Consider the following 22192-nt stretch of genomic DNA (forward strand, 5'->3'; position numbering starts at 1 on the left):
GGCATATGATTAAAGGAGGCTGTGCTATCTTCTCTGAAGAAGATTAAAAATGAGACTTGTTAGTGTAGTAGATATGGCTATATTTCAGAGCAATTGCATGGAACAGATATCTTAGGAATCCTTTTCGGTCTGTGTAAAAGTGTTTCATAAAGATGGTCTTTTAATGTATATAATAACTTTCAAAAGCTAGACTGTCTAACTTTGGGAGTAATAAACTCTATATTTCAGAATCAGCAACTAATAGAATTGCTTTATAAAATATAAGGTCAAACTCATGTCAATTATTATTTATGTAACTGTTCATACCAGAATAACCGTTTTCAGGTTTAGAATCAAAGTGCCTTTTGGATACCAGATTTACTGCTCTGAGGAGCTGGAGCCTGCAACCTCTCTGCTAATTTACTGTTCTCTCCTGTAATTAGAGGACTCTGCGTAAGTGCTGGTTTTCATTAGGGCACAAAGGTCCTCGATAAATCTTTAAGGTAGCTCTTGATGAATTGATAGAAGGGGGAAGATTGACAAAAGGCAGCTAATTAAAGCTTCCTGGTTGACCTCTCAAAAGGTGCTGCTTAGGTGTAGCCTCACTCTTGCAGATAGCAGTGCTGTACAACAGAACTTTCCGTGATGACAGCAATGTTCTATACCTGTACTGCCCAATACTGTAGCCACCGGCCACATGTGGTACTGAGCACTTGAAATGTGGCTAGTGCAACCGAGAAATCAAATTTTAAATTTTATTTAATGTTAATTAAAATTAAAAATTAAGCAGCCACATATGCCTAGTGGCTATTGTATTGGATAGTGAGTACTGGAAAATGGCATTCCTAAACAAATTTTTTCTAGTTCTACAAACTGTAGGAACCCAAGAGACCGACTGGTAAGTCAGAGAAGTAATGCAGGTGATATTTTTGCAATTTGCAAAATCAATAAAGGAAGATTATAGGAAGTTATCAGAAATCTCCCTCACTTTCTGTATATACAAGGAATAAATGGTTTTATCCTCTAAATCGAATTACACAGATTCAACTCACCCTTTCCTGAAGTGATTGCAATAAACTTACCCAAATACAGAATATTGCTTCTATTTGTACAGAATATCTTTGACATACTTCACTATAGGGAAATTTGCTTTCTAATTCATGAAGCAAAGGGAATGATTTCTAGAACAGATTTCCTGCTGAGCCTCTTCCCTAGATAGACAAGCTCAGACACCCACAGCCCCTTTCCACATCTCGCCCCCTTGCACAGTAACTCCTTCACATAAATGGCACCCAGAGTTAGAGTACAGGTATGCCTCCTTAAGAGACACATGCCCACAGAGCACAGATTTTCCAGACAGTCTGTCCCATGCATCCTAATATTCAGTCTGAGAAAATACAATCCTCATATCTAGTCCTGTACTCAGGACTATGTAGTTTATATAAGAAGTATTATTTCTAGAGGATGTAAACAAACTGAAGTATTAAAATTCTAGAGCTCGGTATGAAATAAAAGGAGGGGAAAAATTCAACATATGAAATGTCTGATAACCAAAATGGTGAAAAGAAATTTTCCATCATCATTCACACGTATAAAATAAAATAATGAAAGAAAGAAAGGAAAATAAAAAGAAATGTGTGATAATTCAAATCACATGTAGGGTTCTATAAACTTTTAAAACCTACAGTTCGAAAGATAGTCTGAAAAATGATGTCAATGCTTTATACTTGTCCAAATAATTTTCTCATTAGGGATTTGTTGTGTCCTGTAGCTTGCTGAATAGGTTAAATGCCAAAATGAATGTATGAATATGGAAAGGAACAATTTCTGATTGCTGAGTACTGACAGTATTATAACCAATAATGAGTAACAGTCTTGAAATTTCAGTAGAGTAAAATGAATAATGTTTTATGTTCTGGCATAAAATAGTTTCACAAAACTTTCAGAATGAGAAAAAGGTTCAACTGCAAAAATAATAAGCTCACTACCAAAAATACATTAAAATTTATAAACAGGTATAAGCCTTTTGGAAGGTAAGTTATTCATAGAGATCAAAAATCTTAAATACACGTATACACTCTGATGCCAACAATTCCAGTAGCAAAGAACTTACCCTAAGGATATAATCAGAGGTGTACAAAGATTAGTGAAAATAGAGTCAATGCAATAGTATTTATGGTTGTGGGAAACTGGAAGCAATGTCCATGTCCAACAGCTGGTTAATTAAATTATGATACGTACATATGATGGAATTTTGTAGACCAATTACAAGTTTGTCCTTTAGAGTAATGACTCTCAATAAGGTAAACTTATCAGAATCACCCATGGGGCTTTTTCAATAAACGCATGCCCCTCCAACCTCCTGCATGCCTGGGGCTGAGGCAGGGAGGGATGGGTAGTGTCTTGGCTGAGCTGACTGGTGTGGTGAGCTACTGTTACTATGCGAATGTGTTATGTCCTTCAAGTGTGCCAAAGTGAAAGCCAGTATTTAAGAAGACTCTTTCGTCATATGGTATATAAAAAAAGTAGGTTATGTGGAATTCACATAAAACTAACCTTTTTTTTTTCTTTTGCGGTACGCGGGCCTCTCACTGCTGCGGCCTCTCCCATTGCGGAGCACAGGCTCCGGATGCGCAGGCCCAGCGGCCATGGCTCACGGGCCCAGCCGCTGCGCGGCATGTGGGATCTTCCCAGACTGGGGCACGAACCCATGTCCACTGCATTGGCAGGAGGGCTCTCAACCACTGCACCACCAGGGAAGCCCAAAACTAACCATTTTAAAGTGTACAATTCAGTGCTAATTAGTACATTCACAATGTTATGTGGCCGCCACTTCTGTCTAGATCCAAAACATCCTCATCACAACCCAAAAAGTCCCTATACCCATTAAGCAGTCACTACCCAGTGCCTGGCAATCACCAGTTTGCTTTTTGTCTCTATGGACTTACACACATAAATACCTATTCGAGATATTGCAAATAAATGGAACCATCCAATATGTGGCCGTTTATGTCTTTTACTGCATGTCAATATCCAACTGTCCCAGCACCATTTGTTGAAAAGACTATTCCTTCCCCATAGAATTGCTTTGGCGTTTTGGTTGAAAATCAACTGACCATAAATATAAGAGTTTATTCCTGAACTCTTGATTCTCTTCACCAATCTACACGTCTAACCCTATACCATACCAGTACCACAGATACTATAGCTTTATAGTAAGTGTTGGAAAATATAAGTCCTCCAATTTTGTTCTTTTTCAACAGATTGTTTTGACTATTCTTGGTCCTCTGCATTTCCATGTCAATTTAGGATCAGTTTGTCAATTTCTGCTAAAACTTTGATAGGGATTGTGTTCAACCTACAGACCATCTTAACAATATTGAGTCTTCCAATCCACGAATATTAAATATCTCTTCATTTATTTAGATCTTCTTTAATTTCTCTCAGCAATGTTAGTTTACAAGTCTTAAAATTCTTTTGTTAAATTTATTCTTAAGTGTTTCATTCTTTTTGATGCTATTGTGAATGGAACTGTTTAATTTCATTTTAAGATTGTTCATTGCTCATATACAGAAATACAACTCAATTTTATATACTGATCTTGTATCTTGCAACCTTGCTGAACTTATTATTTCTAATAGATATCTGCAGATTCCTAAGGATTTTCTATATACAAGATCATGTCATCTGTAAACAAAGACAACTTTACTTTCTTTCCAATCTGGATGCCTTTTTTTTTTGGCCTGACTACTAGAGCCTGAGAATCTGTATTTTTAATAAGTTCCCAGGTGATGCTGATGGTCTGGGTATCACACTTGGAGAGCCACTGCTCTAAAGAATGTATATCACAGGATAGATATGACACTAGAGGAAAGATACTAGAGTCACTAGAAGGGGAGTGACTATTACAATATATCACAGGTATAAGATCCTTTGTTTCTAGATACTGTGAAGGAAAATGATGATCAAAATGGTCAGAAAAGTCTAAGCATCATTACTTTGGAAGAAACACATAAACAGAGATTATTCAGTGACATTTTTGGTGTTCTGTAATTTTTTGAAAGTCTTTAAAAATCTCAAAAATGTAAATGATGTTACTGGGGAAAAGCTAAAATGGTATGGAGCGTACATTTAGGAATTACAGTTGTTAATAAATAGAGACCAAATCAAAGGTATTAAGTATTAAAATAACAATAAAACAATAACAATAAAATGTTAATAGAAAATAATATCTATGGAGCACGTATGACTGCTAGGTACTATTCTAACTGCTATATTAATTCATTAAATGCTTACAACCCTATGAGTTAGCTATTATTATTATCCCCATTTTATAGACAAGGAAATTGAGGCACACAAAATTTAAATAACTCGTTCAAAGTTACACAGCTAGTGTCAGAGTCAGAATTCACCTAAGGCGATGTAGCTCTAGAGGTCACTCTTTCCCATAACACTATACTCATTCACTTTCTTCTTGCCACTGACAATAAAAATTTCCTACCTCTGACTTAGTAATAAAATCAATTTTCTACTGCTCTGTGTGAACTTCAAAGGGAATCATAATAATTAGGGTGTTTCCCACCATTTGATGGAATTAAAACCAGTGTCTAGGTAGAAGGATGGGTACCTAGCTGTTCATTTGTGAAAATAAATTGTGTGGTGGGCTCTGAAAGTCAGGGAAGTTGCAATCTGTGTTCTGGAAGCTCACAGAAATGGCAGAATGAGAATTAGTTTCTTGAGGAGAGTAGGTATAACAAGCTTTAACCAGGGTGGCTGAATACACAAAGGAATACAGCCTTACCAGAAGCTGAAAAAAACCTCAGTGATAACCCTGCTGATGCTCCTAATTCTAGGTTGTTTGGTGGGTTTTAAATTTTAAAGAGGCTTGCAAAGGGATGTGGTAAATTCACATGACCCCTCTCTGCTGTGACAGCTTGCTCCTGTCCAAATGAATCTTAGTCACCACTTTGGCTATTTTAGGCCCAAGTCTGATTCAGTGGCTCTGGGAGAAATACAGCATGTGTTTCTTGTGAGGGGGCAAGCCTGAGCTCTACAGTAAACGGCTTTTATTTGGGCAATGAAGGGTTCAGTCCCAGACAGGGTAATGTCACACTGGCCAAAGCAACAATAGAGTTAAAAAGACTTTAGGGGAGAATTGAGAAAGAAGTATAATTAATAGCTTCTTTGGGAAAGAAATTAACTTCAAAAACAGCTAACCATTCACTTTGGATAAGATTTTTTTTTTTTCTTTTGTAGGCCATACTGGTTCAGGTGTATAGCAAAGCAAAACACCAAAAGTCTTGGGAAACTTCTTTGGGCACCATCTCAATAATGGCATGTCATTAATAATCATTGTTTTGCCGAGGATTTTTAAATAGAGAAGAGCCAGTTTGTACCCCTGACTGCAAAAACAACTAGGAAAAAGGCTTAACTGGGAATAATCATCACCAACAGTGACATGTTAGAATTTCCCTTGCTCTACAGTTGCACTCTCCAATAGAACTTTTTGCAATGATGGAAATGTCCTATATCTGCTCTGTCCAATATGGCAGCCACTAGCCACATATGGTTGCTGAACACTTGGAATGTGCTAATGTGATTGAGGAACTGACCTTTTTTAAAAAAATTAATTGATTAATTAATTTATTTATTTTGGCTATGTTGGGTCTTTGTTGCTGTGTGTGGGCTTTCTCTAGTTGCGGTGAGCAGGGGCTACTCTTCGTTGCGGTGCACAGGCTTCTGCTTGCGGTGGCTTCTCGTTGTGGAGCACGGGCTCTAGGCACGTGGGCTTCAGTAGTTGTGGCATGCAGGCTAAGCAGCTGTGGCTCGCGGGCTCAGTAGCTGTGGCTCGCGGGTCCTAGAGCGCAGGTTCAGTAGTTGTGGCGCCACAGGCTTAGCTGCTCCGCAGCATGTGGAATCTTCCCGGACCAGGGCTCAATCCCGTGTCCCCTGTGTTGGCGGGCAGATTCTCAACCACTGCACCACCAGGGAAGTCCCGGAACTGACCTTTTAATTTTAGTTAATTTAGATTTAAAACGCTGCATGTGGCTAGTGGCTAATATGTTGGCCAGTTCAGCTCCATATGATAATACTGTAGCCTACATAGTTTCCTAAAAATTCATATAAATGTTCTTATAAATCTAGAGTTGAATACAATCATTCACATATTTCAGAAGTCAAATAACAATGAATTAATAATATTATTGCAACTTATGACATATCTGAAAATACTTATGAAGAGAAGTTTTATAGTTGGCAGGAGTCACATGGCTAAGGAGGACTCATCTAATCAACCACTTAGAGGACAGAGCTAAGTTTTTTAATAGTAATTAAAGTAAGTCAAATATAAGTTAATTTTAAGACCATAATATAATAGTTTCCTCTGTTGGGGGGAGGAGGGAAATGCTGTCCCATAAGATTTTTGCCCAGTGCTGAAAGATTCCATTATTTTATTCTGGGTCTTTTTCAAAAACCTTTTAAAGTCAAATGGGCCCTCCATATGAAGTAAATACTGTGTTTCGTTTGTTTGTTTGTTTGTTTTTGGTGGGGTGGAGGATGGGGAGCGTGGTAAACAGGAGAAAGGTACTCTAGGAAGAATAAAGAAAAAGTGAGAAAAGTGATTTGAAAATACTTTCTGGTAGACCACGGTAGTGGGGATTTTGACTGCTTTGTGATGGCTGTTCAACCCTAGTTCCAACTCTAATTTGGTATTATTCCCATTGAACTAAACTCACATTTTCTGACAAAATATTTAAGTTTGAGAAAGCATGGCTTAGATTAAAATTCAACAATAATGGATAATAATAGCAAATTACTATTTTTAAAGTAATTATATCTCTGTTATGAATTTTAGAGATAACATAAATCTAAAATGTGATTAATCTTCCATTTATTATAACTTATTGTTTGGATTTGTACTTAGATATTACCTTAAATGACTTAAAAAACCAAAATCTTATTGAAATAATGGTAACTTTTGGAAGTAAGAATTTAGCTGTAAGAAAGCAACAGCCAATACCAGGATAATATTTATGGGCACTGAAACAGAATAAAAACATTATCATCAACTGCCTCTATCTGGCTTTTTGATGATTTCTTTAATTTACCTTTAGTTTCCTCCTTGCATTAAATTTCCTCAGTTGTTCTACTGTTTCTGGAAGATGAATCTTGTAGGCATAACGATCCCGCTCCTATAAAAGATGAAAGATAATGAACACACATAACTGTTTAAAAGAGTGAAGGAGCTTAATCTAAATAAACAGTAAGCCCAAACTGGATATGAAGGTCAAAACTGATAGTAAAATATTATTTCATTTTCAGCAATAACAAAGGGCTAAAATAATGGCCCATGTAATTTTCAGATATATGGCTATGTGGCTAAAACAATCATAATTACTAGGAAGGTATGAAGTTACCTTTGATACAATCTTGTCAGGTAAAATGAGCCTTTAAAAAATTAACTCCACAACTAACTCAGCATTCTGAGTTGTCAGGAATAACTGGATTTAAAAAAAAGTCACAGTGGGCTTCCCTGGTGGCGCAGTGGTTGAGAGTCCGCCTGCCGATGAAGGGGACACGGGTTCGTGCCCCGGGTCCGGGAAGATCCCACATGCCGCAAAGTCACAGTATCTTCAAACTAGGACAAACTTTTCAAGGCCATCTAATTCAACCACTTCCCAATGTGGGATCCCCTGCAATCCCTGATGGATGATCATTCTGTTTGACCTCATACAACAGATTACTTTACGGCAGCCCACTACAATTTTAAGAAAGTGAAAAAATTCTTACTCAGCCTGGTCCCACATCTGGTTTGTATGGACTAGCTCTTCTCCTTGGGGATCACAAAGCAAACATACTACCTCTTCCATATAATACCCCTTTAGTAGTTAAGAGGGGGATCATGCTTCCACTAAATCTATTCCTCTCTGTGATAACATCTCCAGTTGCCCCAACTTCTCGTGTATATTTCAATCTGCATTTCATTCTCCTTGTCTCCCTCTTTGATTCTAGTCTAATTTGTCAGTGTATCTGGAAGATTTTATGCTACAAGTATTTATTTTAGAAATATTTCTTGAGTGCCTACTATATGCCAGGCATTGTTCTATGCTCTTGGGATTAACAAGTAAACAAACCCAGCAAAGATTCTGGCCCTCATGTAGCTCATATTTCAGTGGGAGAAGATAAGAAAATACAAAAAAAAGGTAAATTATAAAGTATGTTAAGAGTGCTATGGAATAAAGCAAAAAGTAAGGCAGGGTAAAGGTACATTGCAATTTAAAATAGGATGGTCAAAGTAGGCTCAACTGAGAAAGTGATATCCAAAAGAGGTGAGAGGGTGGGTCTAGGCAGATAGAACAACTAATGCAAAGGCCTTTCAAAGGAGAGAGTGTACCCGAAATTTTCAATAAATAGCAAGGAGACCCATGTGTGGAGTAAATAGTAGATCAGATTAGAGAAGTGGCAAGGCTGGTGGAGGGCATAAAGGGCCTTTGGCTTTTATTCTGAGTGGGAGATGGAGCAACTGGGGGGTTTTTGAGCTGGAGTGACGTGATCTGACAAGTTTAGAGGAACACTCTGGTTGTTGTGTTGAGAATAGATTGGAAGGGGGCGAGGGTTTAAAAAAAAAGGCAGGGAGACCAGTTAGGAGGTTATTGTAGTAATCCAGGGGAGAGATGATGGTAGATGAAACCAGACGGAAACAATAAAAAGGGTGAAAGGGAGATAGACTCTGAATGTAATTTGTTTTATTTTCCCGAAAAAGTTTTACTGAGGTATAATTAGCATACAATTAACTGCACATGTACGATGGGATAAGTTTTGACATATGTATATAAACATAAAACTATCACCACAATCATAACGAACATATCCATCACTCTCAAAAGCTTCCTTGTGTCTCTGTCATCCCCTTCCCCATCCCCAGGCAATCACTGATCTACTCTCCCGTTACCTGAGATTAGTTTGCCTTTTCTAGAATTTTATATAGATGGAATAATACAGTACATGTTAACTATTGTCCAACTTCATTCACTCAGCCTAAATATTTTAACTTCACCCATGTTGTTGCATGTACCAGTAGTTCATTCCTTTTTATTGCTGAGGGGTATTCCATTGTATAGATGTACCATAAACTTGTTTATTCAGTCACCTGTTGATGGACCCTGGGTTGTTTCCAATTTTTGCCTATTATGTATAAGGATGCTGTGAACATTAATGTACAAGTCTCTGTATGGATATGTGTTTCATTTCTCTTAGGTAAATACTTAGGAGTAGAATGGCTGGGTCATTTTATAAGAAGAGTATGTTTAACTTTTTAAGAAACTGCCCAACAGTTTCCCAAAGGGGTTGTACCATTTTACATTCCCATAGGATTGTATAAGTTCCAGTTGTTCAACATCTGCACCTACACTTGGTGTGTTTAGTCTTTTTGATTTTAGCCATTCTGATATATGTGTGTATAGGTATTTCGTTGTGGTGTTAATTTGTATTTCTCTAATGACTAATGATGTTGACCATCTTTGCATGTGTTTATTTGCCATCTGGATACCATATAATATTTTCAAATTAAGTCCAAGATCACATTATGATTATTTTGTAACTAAAATTTCTCTTTGTATGTGAACTACTTCTAAAATCAAATGTTTTGGTATCATGTACTTACAAATTTACTTTTGAATTTATGTAGGATTTTACAGTCAGTCCTGTCAACGCTTCACCTTATTATCAGTGAAAATTCCTAAGGAATGAATACAAACACTTGAAAATTTATTTTCTATATTAATGACTAATAGTAACAAGAGTTCCCTGGAGAGCAAAATGATAATCTTGAGTACACATACAACACTCAAATGTCAAAATGACTCCAAGTTTTATTTCTGCTGGATTCCATGTGCTAAACATCTTAGAAATAATTTCATTATCTTTAGGGGCTTAACATCCTTTTCCTGCACTGAGCCAAAATAGGTTCACCAATACAGAAGACATAAGAATTTATCAAATAATTAACTAGCAGAGAGAAGGATAAAATTACTATTTTAGAACAAGCAATGGAATCTTTTCATGGATTTGTTATTGCTTGTAGATTACAAATTTTAATTGTGTTAGGTTTGGTGATATTTAATTAATGTACACTGAAGAACAAACATCAAAATGGGTTTTACATTATTTTTTGAATAAAAATTATTTTGTATCATGATAGAATACAGGGGAAAAAAAAACCCAGGGAAGGTTTTATAAACAACAAGAAGAAAACAAACAAACAAAAAGGTACCGCATAGTATAGTAGGAAGACAACGGTCCTGGAGTTGAAAGACTTTTGTTCACATTCTGGGTCATTTAGGTCTAGCTGTATGACCTTACATTCTCTCAGTATCAGTTGTGCCTTTTTGCAAACTAATCTTACAGGATTGTTATGAAGATTAAATGAGATGCTGTATAGGTACATGTTTGGTTTACCTGAGTTTTAATAATCACTTTTATTAGTCAAGACATGGAAATCCCCGACATAAAAAAGTTTAGGAGCTTTTAAAAGTGTGTGTGTGAGAACAAATAGTTTACTAAATAATCTTGGCTATTTTCTAACTGAAAACATGTTCCTATTACATAAGAAAAAAGGTAAAAATAGAACAGTGAGAATTACAGAGGAACAAATCTGTAACACATTTTTAATTTTTAAAACTTACTCACTTTATTCATTTCCAAAGAAGGTGAACCTAGTTACAGCATGTTTTTGAATAGAGAGTCTAAGGCTGCTATGTCCAGTATAGTAGCCACTAGGTAAGATATATTTACATATTTTAAATATAATAATATGATAAATATTTAAATATAATTAAATATTCAGTTGTACTAAAAAGCACTCCCCAATCCACAGAATAAACTCTTCTTTTTCCAAAGTCTACTTTTTTTAGTTAAGAGTTCTTGATAACAAGGAAATTAATGACTCAAAAGTGAAAGCAGCTAACAGAAGATTGAAAGCTAGAGAAAAGAAGTCCGACAGCGGAGGGACCCTAGGACTCAGAGGTGTGATCCTGTGGTGATATATCTGGGGTGTTTTTTTGGCCTCCTAACATATCCTCACCTGGGTGTGAGAGCAGCCCACAACCTGGAAACTCCCAGGGGAACGCAGACAAAATGACCCCCAAGAAAAGCCTCCTCTCTTTAGCCAAAGGACTGAGAAGAGGTTGGCTCTGCCGGACAGAACCCTTTTGACTTCACCCACTCCATTCCAGGGGATCACCATGAAAGAAGCCAAGTTCCTCCCCCTCAGAACACTTTCCACCAAACCAGCCCTGCCTGAAGCAAAGAAGAGCAAAGAGGTGGCACCCCACCCCTAGAGAACAGGGGCAGGATTACAAAGAGGAGGCAGCTGGGGGAGGAGGGGCTTTGGCACATCCCTAGTATACCCATGTGTAAACCCAAAGACAACCAACAGAGCAAGAACTTTGAGACTAAAACTATGGTTTATGAAGTACCTCCCAGGTTCCAAATGAGCCTCTGGGTAGCATACAAGTGGGACAGACTAGATGAGTATTGCAAAGGCATTGAAAATGAAATTGGCATTTGAATCACAGCCCATAGAAGTGGACTAGGACACGTGTTCTGAATCTAACTGGGTTAACTGCCTACCAAAATAGAAGATTTAAATAAGAATCATAGTCTCATAACATAACAATACTAAAAATGTGCAGCACAATATCCAGAAGTACTCTTCATACTAAGAACCAAGAAAATCTCAACTAAATTAAAATCAAATTTTGAAAGTTTAAAATACATCACTTCCACTCTACACGTTTAACCCTTCTACAGGCTTCCTAATTCTGAATATCTTGAATCACTCAACTGAGCCTCATCAATTTTCCTTCTTTAATCGCTCTTGGTCTGGGTATTTCTTTGCCACTCCCACTTTTACTCCCTGCTCCAGGCCCCTGTCGCTTCCTAACTGGACAGCCCAGCTTCTATAGGATCTCTTTGCTTCTACTGCTTGCATCCCGACAGGCAACCCACCTGTGCACAGTGTCCACAGGAATTATATGAGCATACTGCTTGCCCTGTATTATTGCTCAAAAGCTTGCAGTAGCTTTTAACTCTCTATACCCTAATATCTAAAGTACTTAGTTTGGCATTCTAGATATATTCTTCCCTCAAACCAAATTTTCAGGCTACTACTACTGCAACCCTTCAAATAGCTGACTTTTGTATTATGCCAGTGTACCCTGACCCCATCCCTGAATGCCCTGAACACTTATAATGTTTTGCCTGTGCTCCTCTGTACCTCCCACATGGGCCCCCTTCAGTCCTACTAACATGTTACGTGCAGCCCTCTCTGGAGCGCTGGACTACAGTGACCTCTCATGCCCCACATTAGTCTTCCTGGGCTCATACTTCTGTATTCTTGTGAGGTGCTTCTCACGTGTGACTTCTTTGAAGTTATCTTTCTGTTTCTTTATGTTATATTAACAGCATTTGAAAATTCATTTCACGGGCTGACTATGCCTTTCTCTCTCTAGTAGGTTGGGAAGTTTAGTGCATAGCAGACTGTGAACTCTATTTCTAGTGAACACCTCTTCTGCTCACCATTCACTAAGGTGAAGTGGAGAGAGAGATAAGGACATAGTCAAAAAAATTTTTTTAATAAAATTATGCTTAAATTATGATTCCTGATATTTTCTAAGCAGATGAAATCACAAGATTGAAAAAAAAAGTCTGTTAAGGTACCTCATACCAGAAAACAAGTAAATAATAACAACCTCAAAGCATTATAAAACTGAGACAAAAGAAAAAAATAATATTTTTCTGTATTAAACAGTCCTACCTGAAACTAAAAGTAATGTGATATGAATTCAGAAAAATGTCTGTAGCAACGTGTCTTACACTTTAATGAAGTACTTGATTCACCGTCCCTTGTGCACACTAGATGCTGAATATACATTTAATTGGTGTGTTGATTGATTTTTCCAAAATTCAAATTGATTAGCCTAATATAAATACCCTTTTTGTCTTTATTATAGTCAATATACTTGGAGTCTATATATATTAAGGCTACAAAGGGTGTGAAAAGAGCTCAGTCGTTTATAAGAAAATTACAATCTTATTTGGCCTTACTTTTGTTGGAATGAATATTTACAGCAAACAGCACTAATTTAGATAAAAGTGTTAAATACATATAATTTAACAACCACAAGACACATATTAATTGGTCTATTTACTCAAATTCCCTTTTTTTAGATGGTATGATTGAACAGGACTTTTTTGTGTGGTTTGCCAAAGAAATAGTAATTGTTTTGGACATAAAACAACGGTATCATGACTTTGGGTACTCTTCATTACAAGGATTTTCATCATTTTATTTCTCTACATTGCAGTTATTCAGGAGTTTTTCATATTTAAACCATAGCTTAAATTTTTTTTTTTTTTTTTGCGCTATGCGGGCCTCTCACTCTTGTGGCCTCTCCCGTTGCGGAGCACAGGCTCCAGACGCGCAGGCTCAGCGGCCATGGCTCACGGGCCCAGCCGCTCCGCGGCATGTGGGATCCTCCCGGACTGGGGCACGAACCCGTGTCCCCTGCGTCGGTAGGTGGACTGTCAACCACTGCGCCACCAGGGAAGCCCCATAGCTTAACATTTTAGCCATTGCTAAATTACCACCACTTATACGCACAGAAATGATTTTAAAGTATACATGGAAAGTACTGAAATATAAGCCTGTTCTCATCAGCTAGATAATATTCTCATTGAATTCTTCCATCTTCAGATAACACACTGCAGTGAAGGTAAACTGTAGTTCAGACATGGCACGTGACACTAAGCTCAAACAGCCTCCTGGAATTTCTTCATTTAAGTTACGGACACTTTTTGTCTTTCTGGTGCCAGAAATCTATTGTGTATTAAGCTCAGATTATTTGGAAAAAGAACTATAATCATTGCAGGGATAAGGGTTTCCAAAAATAAATGTTATTAGTCAAGATATGCAAGATAATGAAAGCCAAATTTTCTAAAGGATCTTAAAAATGACTAATATGGCTGCCATTTTCACTGTTATTTGGCATTTAAACTAGCTTCAAACAAACAAAAGATCCCCATTATGAGAAACTGAGGCAAAGGAAAAATAGAAGTCCCCCCAAATGGTTTATTTCTGGGAGAAAATAAGTACAAGAAAGTATCTCAGAACTGTTTACTCTTTTCAGGAATAGCTACAACTGGGGAAATTCAAGTCAAGAATAACTAGAACCAAGTATCAGAGGGTTGAATGCAGATGTGAGAAGTAATATTCTTAAGGAGAATCAAGGTCCACTGGAATCTCAACATTGTTTGATAATATTATTATCCCTTGTCATCGCTGTTAAGATACATTATTAATCTATGTTTAAATATACATTATTATTTTGCATAATTTCTGGGGAGGTAGCATGGTATAGTAGTATGAACATTTATTCATTCATTCACTCATTAAATCATTAACTAATATTTATGAGCACCTACTACATGTCAGACACTTTCAAAGGTTCTATACAGAAGTGAACCAACTGCGAAAAATTCCCACTCTTATGCAGCTTATATTTTATGGGAGTAGACAGATAAACAAATAAGTAAAATATAAGTATGTCTCGTGGTGACCAACACTATGGAAAAAACTAAGGCAGGGAAGGGGGATAGGGAATACTGGTGGCAGGGAACATTCCTTCTCTCAAATTTTAAATTGGGTGGTCAGGGAAGATCTTACTAAGAAGCTGATGTATAAGCAAAGACCTGAAGATGGTGAGGGAGTAAGTCATCAGGATACCTTGGGGAAGAGTATTCTAGGGAAAGGGCACGACTAACACAGAGGCAATGAGGCAAGTATGGGCCTGCTGAGGAACAGCAAGGAGGCCAACGTGAGGGAACAAAGTGAGAAGAGGAGAGTAGTAAGGGGTGAAATGAGACAGGTATTGGGGAGCAAAACTGTAAACTAAATTAAGAATACCTCAGGGGACAGGGCCTAGCCTAAAGGTATAAATTCAGGGTGTACAGATAGCATTTAAAGCCATTAAAACTAGATGAGGTTTCCAAGGGTCTGAGTGTAGACAGAAGGAGGAGGGGCCGTGGCACCCCACTGTGAAGACCTGGTTGGGGGTGATGAGAAAGAATCAGCACCGTCTGAAAAGGAGCAGCCAGAGAGGTAGAAGGGAAACCAGGAGAGCAAGGTGTCCTGAAGCCAAGGGAGGACAGTGTTTTGGAAGGATGGATGTCAAATGTTGCTGATATGCCAAGAGGGAGAAACCTGATATTTCGCCACTAGACTCAGCAATGTGAAGGTCAGCAGTGACTTGACAAGAGCTATTTTAGTGGAGTTGGTAGGATTGCAAACCTGACTAGGGTGGGTTCAAGACAAAGAGATGGGAGAAACTGGAGAAAGTGAGTAGAGATAAATCTTTCTAGGAGTTTTGCTGTCAAGGAGAGCAGAGAATAGGGGTAGAAGCTGGAGGGGGTGGTAAGGTCAGGAGAAGATGTGTGTGTGTGTAATAAAAATAAACTGTAGCTTGTTAGATCCAACAGAGATAGGAAGTTGATGAAGCCAGTAAGCGGACACATGTGAGAGCAGTGACCTTGAGTAAGTGAACTGGATAGGATCTTGAGTACAAAGGAAGGGGGTGTGGCAGGCTGAATTAAAATCCTGGCTCCACCACTGACAACTTTTGTGACTTGGGGCAAGATTCTTAACCTCTCTGAGGCTTAGTTTTCTCACATGTAAAGTGAGAATTTCCTGGAACTGTTGAGCAGTGTAATGTCTTCATCAAATAGTGCTGTCTCATTGAAGTCCCAAGTTATACCTTTAATTAATACTTCATCAGCAGGATAGGATATAAAAAGAACTTTTAAAATCTGCCTTTTTCCTAAGACGATAAACCCATATCTAGTATCTACTGAAATAAAAATAATGCTATGAAGTACACATTCACACCCAAAATAATGATAATCACTTTTTAATTATCACACAGTTGAGTGCTATTTCCGTTGTTCATGTTGCACATCTTTGGAACATGTGTTGGTAGAGAACAAATAGGCCTTCCTCCCTGATGGATTCTGCCTTAATCCGCTTTTGTACCCTCTTGTGATGAGAGCTGAATGTCACTCGAATGGTACATCCTCTTAGATGTTTACAGAGGATGTACAGAAACAGCAAATAAGACGAACAAAACTGTAACGAATAAATGCTCAGGAAAAGAAAAGGGTGGAAAGGGGCACCTTACAGAGCAATGCATTCCTGTCACTGGAACTGGTTAAACAAAGTGTAGATGGCCACCTACGAGCTCATGTACCTTAAGCCATGGGTGATTCAGTGCTTCATAAACAGTGATCCTTTCAGCAGGATCCAGCATCAGCATGCGGCGTACTAGGTCTTTGGCACTTTCAGAGATATGGCTCCACTGCCTTGGATTCATCTGAAGAGGAGGAGAAAGGAAAATTACACAGTTATGTCCAGTGAGAAGTTAACATTCTCTGTTATGTAATATTCCTATGCTGTTTCAACATGAATAAAATTTTTGGAGCAGGGTGGAGAAATCTGATTCTAAAGGCTTGCTTTCTAAGGAAGAAGAGGACAGATGCAATTCTTTTTCTGTTGTTGTTCAATACATGAGAATTTGCAGGAGTAAATATTTGTTATACATGTTCTTCTTGTTATATATGTAATAATATTTTTAATAATTGAAGAATAGAACATTCATGATTCCAGGTTCTACCTCAGCTAAAATAAAGAGTCTAGAATGTAGACTCTAAAAAGGTTAGAATACTTTGATTCAGAAAGGACTAAAATAAAATTTAAAAATTTGAAGAAATATTTTTAATATTTTGCTTTTAAAACTTGGAATTGGCAGTAATTGTGAAGCTACGCAAAGTAGCTTTTATTAATAGGAGACTTTGGTCACTGTATGTCATTTTCAGTATTTAGGAAAAAATATACCATTACTAAAGGCCCTACAAAAAACCCAATTCACTTGTATACTGTTCTTAAAGAAGTCACTTTTCTTTCTCTTTTAGAGATGAGACAACTAAGCCACAAGGTAAATCAACTAAAGTCAAACAAAAAAATTATGAGTTGTTCCTAAGACACACAACTTGTGAGGAAGGCTGTGGATCTATGAGGAAAAGAGTTGGAAGGCTCCTGGGAAAAGGGGTATGTCTGAGACCAGGAACCAGGAAAAAACGGAAAGCAATGCTTAGGGCTTGGAGTTGGGAAGGTAAGTGGGGACAGGAGGGTAGAGATGGAGTAGGGTCTCACTCCCTATTTAATATGAGGAAACTGACTGATTCGGTGAGCTCATGGGAGCTGCCTTGTGCCAGGAGCTTTACGCAATGCCATGGCTTTAACTGGCAGAGACCTTTGTCACCTCCTAAGGGAGAAAGATGCAGAATAAAGTCCACAACAGGTTAAAGGCAAATGAAATCACAACTTGCATCACAGTACACATGAATCATTATGATCTCGCCAGGGGTTAGTAGTAGACATTTCGCTCTGGCTAACGTAAGGCTTTGTTCTAGTAGACGTGGAGCGGAAAATGTTCCATTTTCTTTTTCTAACAGGCAGAATTCCAAACGATAGTCACTTCTCTTGTCAGATTCCTTAATTAAAATGAATACCATGAGACTGTTGAAACATTGTCATCCTACGGAAATTGTGATCAGTTGACGAGTTTGAAATAAGGAGGTATGTGATTAGATGGGGCTTAGATAGCCTTGTTTCCTCTTCCCCATCTTGGAGCTGATGTAGTCTTTAAAGTCTGAATGATCTGTCCTCAGGAAAGGGGTTGAGAAATCATGTGAAAGTGGTGGTAAGACTTCTGAAGTGAATAGAGGTTGAGAAGTATACTCCCCAGTCCTTTTTATGAGGAAGCGCAATCCAGGGTTTTCTCTTCCTTTGGCAGAGAAGACTAGTTGAAATTAATTTGGGAGGTTGAGTACATAAGGGGGAACAAAACAGGGCTATAAAACAGTCTCACTTATTTGAATACTAAAGCCAGGCAGCTAAGGACTCCTGCTGTGTGGATACCAACTGGCTATCCAGAAATAAGTGATACAAGATGACACTGTATCTTTTAGAGACTTTGTGAAATATATTTCTGTCCTTTATAAAAAAATTAATTGAAATTAAATGCTAGCATATATTTTAGCTAAATAGTATTCTCCCATATTGACCTTAAAAGATCAAGTAAGCTAGTAAACAAGAATAAAAAGTTAAATTAAAATCATTTAAGACCAGTAGTAGTTTATAAACTATGACAATTTAAATGTACTACATTTAAAATATGTCATCAAAATTTTCTTGAAAATACTCATAGAGATCAAGGATTTTAATATTTATTTTGTTAAGGGCGACCAGGGTGATATAATGATATTTTTGAGATCTGCTTCAAAATAATCTAGTAGCATGTGGAATATAGATAAAACAAGGCTGGCTGTACGTTGATAAGTGTTAAAGCTGGGGGTTCATTATACTATTATCTCTACTATTTTGTTTGTTAGAAATTTTCAGTAATAAAAAATGTAAAAATAAATGCTGACACAATCACAGCACAGTATTCTTTTTAAAGGCCCAATAGGTTCATCACTGATGGTAGAGATGGATCTATACTTCAAACTAAGATGCGGAAAACCTGAGGCTTTTGTAAGGAAAGCCATGAATATAAGTGAGAGGTGAGGTTAGCCAAGTAATAGTAAATACGAATTAACCTCAAAGCTTCAAACCCCCAGGTACAGAAATTATGGTATAGCTGCCACCATCCATCTGACTATATTATACTATAATGCTAAGAATAGGGAATTTTCAAACAAATTTTTGGACATACGTGAACAGTCCAAGTTTTTTTTTTTTTAAACAAAGAAACAAAGATAACTATTCAATGCTTTAAAAATAGACAAAATCAAATACCAGAAGCTGTTGGAATGAAGCACATTGCCTTGGAAACCAGGAAGTTAGCAACTGAACAAACACAAAAGAAGAATTCTATTATTAGCGAATGCTTATAACTCAAAAAGGCAGGTGGGAGATTTTATTATATGGTACCTACGTCATAAGCCGCTGTGAGGATGAAAAGAGTTAATGTAAGTAAAGTGCTTAGAATAGTTCCTGGAACATAGTAAGTGCTATGTATGAGTTAGCTATCATTATTGCTAGTATTATTATTATGTTGATGCATTATTGTGTTTATTTTCATATGCTAGTATCTGTGATTTCACTTGGCAAAATTCAACCAGAAAGCCATAACCGTGCATTCCTGATAGCCACTTACAATTTCAAGGGATTGGAGGGGGATGATTACTTACAAGCAGTTTCCTGAGACTTTTAGTTACCTTGAAAGGACTGATTTTATTCCCCAGTGGTCAACTGACTCTAAGAGAAGCAGAAAAACCTATACTTGAAACATCTTTCTCTGTTAACAGAGTTTTGGCATATATCTTAATCCAAATAAAATAAAAGACAAACCTGTATGCCTTTATAAGCTTTATACGCCTTTATAAGTACATAAAGCCCAAGGGAAAAAAAGTACAGACCATTCTCACCTTCTCACTTCCACAAGCTTCAGTTATGGCTTAAAGGATAAGGCTACAACTCTGAAACTACTTTACCTTTCATTTCTTTTTTTCTCTTTTTCTTTATTTGTTTCAAGTCCCACATAAAACTCTAACATAACTGAGGAATTGAAAGAAAAAAAAGACTTTAGGGGCCTCACAGTTTTGGAGTGTAGTGTTATATAAACCTGTGTGTATCGTTTTATGTTGCCAGGCATGGCTGAAAATGAAACAGTGATTCTGTTGAACAGAAAGTACATGTGTTAATTATAACGGGAGGAAAAAGAACTTCCTCAAAATAAGCTGCCCTGATTTGATATCCAGACACATACTCCTCTGTGCTTCCCATACAGAGCATCCTATTCCGTCAGCCATACAAGGTAGTACAGGGCAATAAAGTACAAGAGCTCGGGTAGTGAAACCAACCTTAAGCTTATTTCTAAGAACCCCCTAGGTCTTTTTGGTATAGCCACTCAGTGAAACCAACCTTAAGCTTATTTCTAAGAACCCCCTAGGTCTTTTTGGTATAGCCACTCATAATGTCAGTAATGACTTCTTAAATTACTTGGTAATGAAAGTAATAATGTACTAATCAGGAGTCTGTGAATAGTACATGCAGTTTCCAATTCACAGTAGCCAAAGATGAATATAAATATTTAAATCACACCAAAATGGCTCTAAATTATATTATGAAATGCCATTGTGATACTGGCATTTCAGTTTATCCTGGAAGGCAAATGGCAAATTTTTCAGCTGTGCTGGCTGACTACATAAAATGCAATAAAATAACATGTACGATAAAGCAAAATCAAATAAAGGCTAATAGAAACTAAATCTAAAATTAAGATAAAGAGTGACTAATTACCTGGATGAAATTTCCATTTTAACTTTACAAATCAAGCAAAAAGTAATAAAAATAAAGCCCTTTTCTCAAATTACACAAAGAAGGGCCAAAGAGGTTTATTTTCCAGCTTAGCCTGAATAAGTGGGTTCGGCCACCAGACAGCTAATGGAAACCATAAAATCTGGGCACAGGTTTGTCACAAACACCTTACCCAGGGTAAAATAAAAGGTCAAATTTGCTCACAATAAATTCCAAGGAGCAGTCCAAATTCTTTCCCTGAGCTAGAATTTTATTTGAAATAAGTAGGGCACTAACCAATTTCTTTGACTTAGCTAAAGAGGCAGTTTTGCTAGAATGTACTTGTGGTAAAAAAATTTGATTTTAGTGTGGCTTTATGACTCTGAGAGCCCAGGACTCTTACACTGTTGATTTAGCACATGGAGGAAAAGGGGAACATCCATCTGATCTCTGGTTTTTACACTGTATCAAAGACGAGCGGGGACCCTGTTTTCTGGACTGAACACAGAGTTGGAATCCAAATACATGGGATAGACTTTAGAGGCAGCACAGAGGGAATGAGAAGGGAGGGGTGAGGCAATAGTTGTTTTAAAGCCAGTCATCTGGATGACAGTTCGGCCGATAGGGTCAAATTTATTTGAGGCCTTTGTTGCCTAACAAGGCTGGTGGATCAATGATGCAAGCATCTCTGACTGGGTGACTATGTGACAACCAGTAAGTAATCCAAAGACAGACAGCAACTTCAAAACACATTTTTCAGAATAATTTAATCTCAATGGAAAAATAAAACGTTCACAATATTTTACCTTATATTTTCCTTTAATAATGCCTTCAAACAATCTTTCCTTGGTTCCATAAAAAGGCAAACAACCGCTTAGCAGGATAAAAAGGATCACGCCACAACCCCAGACATCTACAGGTTTTCCGTAAGGCTCTCTTTTGACAACTTCTGGGGCCATAAAATGAGGTGTTCCAACTCGTCCTACGTTTAAAATGACAACATCAAGGAAAAATGTTTACATAAAATGGGCTTTTTGTTTCCCATTTGAAAACTGAAAATACGAGAACAATAACAGTGTGAATGACAAGGTTAACAATGCAAATATTCTCTTACCACCTCTCCCCTCCTCTATAAAATCAAGGAAAAAAGGCAGAAAGAAAACAATTTTTATCTAATCACGTCTTGAAAGTATTGAGCCCAGGAGAGGTACTTTGTCTTCTAACACTGTTACTTCCTATTGAATTCCATAGGATGCATGGTAAGTATTTACCTATTTGTTGCTTCATGAAGAAGTTGTTTAAATTTTCTAATTTTCACAAGTTTGAAAATTACTAAAAATACAGAGCAGAGGCAGGGGCAGGGAGGGGGGGGCAAGTGAGAAAATATCTGTAGAGGAAAAGATTACTTTTGACTGTCAAATAGAAATTCTCAAATTAAACCTAATGCTTAGAACTTTTATTTGGAATATGAATCTGAAATCCTGTTCCGTTGATTTTAGGAATTAATTGCAGCAATTACCAATGGTTAGTAATATTTTGTTATAATAAGATTTTTTAGCTTCCTCCAAATGTTAACGTTTGAACAGAATGAGAGCAAATATATGACATAAACCAAAGTAAAATCATGAAGCTCCTCCCATTCAATCTTCTTTGACTTCTATCTTCTTTGAAATGCTTTTTTCTTTTTTTCCTATCAAAGTTAGGTTTCAGGAAGGAATCTGAAAGCAGTTGTTTCTACACTCGTAACCATCTTTAACTCAGCATCCCAAAAGAAGTCTTTTCTTCTACTGGAAAACAAAAGGC

The 22192-nt window shown here is 37.2% G+C and overlaps 1 protein-coding gene across 4 annotated transcripts in view; it reads right to left on the minus strand.

Moving 5' to 3' along the window:
- Window positions 1–22192, minus strand: part of CASK (calcium/calmodulin dependent serine protein kinase) — a 373376-nt gene that overhangs the window by 107528 nt on the left and 243656 nt on the right. For all 4 annotated transcript variants that reach the window (XM_024759851.1, XM_024759848.1, XM_024759849.1 and 1 more), the window contains exons 7-9: window positions 21196–21371; window positions 16278–16400; window positions 7086–7169 (exon numbers count right to left, since the gene is read on the minus strand). In XM_024759851.1, the coding sequence (XP_024615619.1) occupies window positions 7086–7169; window positions 16278–16400; window positions 21196–21371 (383 nt within the window). The remainder of the gene's footprint in view (window positions 1–7085; window positions 7170–16277; window positions 16401–21195; window positions 21372–22192) is intronic.

The sequence above is a fragment of the Neophocaena asiaeorientalis genome, unplaced genomic scaffold (assembly GCF_003031525.2).
Source record: "Neophocaena asiaeorientalis asiaeorientalis breed wild unplaced genomic scaffold, Neophocaena_asiaeorientalis_V1.1 scaffold312, whole genome shotgun sequence".
Taxonomy (NCBI): Eukaryota; Metazoa; Chordata; class Mammalia; order Artiodactyla; family Phocoenidae; genus Neophocaena; species Neophocaena asiaeorientalis.